The 1521-nt window shown below is 39.8% G+C and overlaps 1 protein-coding gene across 5 annotated transcripts in view; it reads left to right on the plus strand.

Moving 5' to 3' along the window:
* Window positions 1-1521, plus strand: part of dac (dachshund) — a 160239-nt gene that overhangs the window by 66734 nt on the left and 91984 nt on the right. For 4 of the 5 annotated variants that reach the window (XM_011302142.1, XM_011302141.1, XM_011302144.1 and 1 more), the window contains one exon: window positions 581-726. In XM_011302142.1, the coding sequence (XP_011300444.1) occupies window positions 581-726 (146 nt within the window). The remainder of the gene's footprint in view (window positions 1-580; window positions 727-1521) is intronic. The other variant, XM_011302143.1, reaches the window with a different exon arrangement.

Genomic DNA, 1521 nt, shown 5'->3' on the forward strand with positions numbered 1-1521 from the left:
TTCGAGTGGGTGGTTGGTCGCGGGGGTGGAGGGGAAAGGGGGAGGGGAAATTGAGACGGTGGGTGCAACATCCAGGGCGGTTCTCCGTGGAAGGATAAGTTTCAAGAGTCCTGCGCCTCTCTGGCGCCTGATCCTCTGATAAATGACGAAAGATTCACTGAAAAATAAATTTTTGCAAAAATCCATTTTCAAAACGTAAATTGTCAGGACGAAAATACCCGACACTGAAAAAAGAAAAAATTTCTTCAAGACATTTTAGTCTAGAGATTTCTTTTTTTTTTAATTTGAAATTTTTTGTTCATTATGAATAACTACAAATAACGAATAATGGTAATAGATAATGAATAATGGAAAATTGGAAATTAAATCGTGTGAATCATTTGATAAGTGAGTGAATGATTCCGTTAAAGATTAAATGAATGATGTTATCAGTTGAAAAATCCGTCAGACGTGGGAATGCATTTTTCTGTAAGACCCGAGAGCTCAAAATTTTTAGTGTAGAAACTAGAGAATCCTCGGGGTAAGCCGTTACCTCGATGACGGTTGTCTCTGACCACAGTAACTCTCTACCACTGTGCAGCTCCAGGCCAGGACGACCGCCAAAACGAGCATCAGTTGGACTGAGTCTAGCAGCAAGTCACTTGGCAGCAGCAGCTGGCCATCATCCCCATCCACTCAAGAAACATCGATTGGATAACGGTGATTACTACGAAAATGGCCACTTAGGTGAGTCTAATATCATTTTTACCACCACCTCAAATCCTATAACGAATAAATCCGTCATCTCCCGCGACACAACTGCTCATCCCCCAATTATCTGAATTGAAAATTAATTCCAATTAAAACAGACGCATTACACTAATTCCCTCACAACGAAATTCCCTCGGGTAATTGTATCTGCACTGACGTATCAATAACAAATTCCACAGATTGTTTAGTATTGATTTATTTAAATATTCATAAATCAGCGGTGAATTGATCAATTGAACTCAATTTTTCAATTTTAATTGTTCTAAATTTTTTGAGAAATAGATAAAGAAATTATTCCAATAAATCCATTTGTTATAAATAATTTGCAGGTTCTTGGGGAATATCTCGGTTATATTTTGGGTAATTCATCCAAATTCTTTTGAATTTTAATTCCTGCCAATTTTATATCTGATTTATATCTGATTTTTGGTGGCTGTGAAGTCTGGTACGACCGCGGCGACCGCAGGCCGCAACACGGCACTGCAGTCGCAGTTAATTTGCTCACTCCAAGTGTGTTTGATTCCCCTAATTAATTGATTGGTATAGGGCCACAGTGCGTTACACTGGTTTACCGTAGGCTCCAGTCCACTCTCTTGCACCGATGCTAGTAATCAAGTGTGTACCGAGTATAACGCACATTTACGCATACCGCCATTGCAAACCCAAAACCATATGCAACTGGCCTCTGAGTACGGGACATCGAGTGCACATACCCCTTTGCACACCAATATTATGTACCCAACACTCGATTCACTATCTACTCATCCCTCT

Source organism: Fopius arisanus, unplaced genomic scaffold, assembly GCF_000806365.1.
Source record: "Fopius arisanus strain USDA-PBARC FA_bdor unplaced genomic scaffold, ASM80636v1 scaffold00026, whole genome shotgun sequence".
NCBI lineage: Eukaryota > Metazoa > Arthropoda > Insecta > Hymenoptera > Braconidae > Fopius > Fopius arisanus.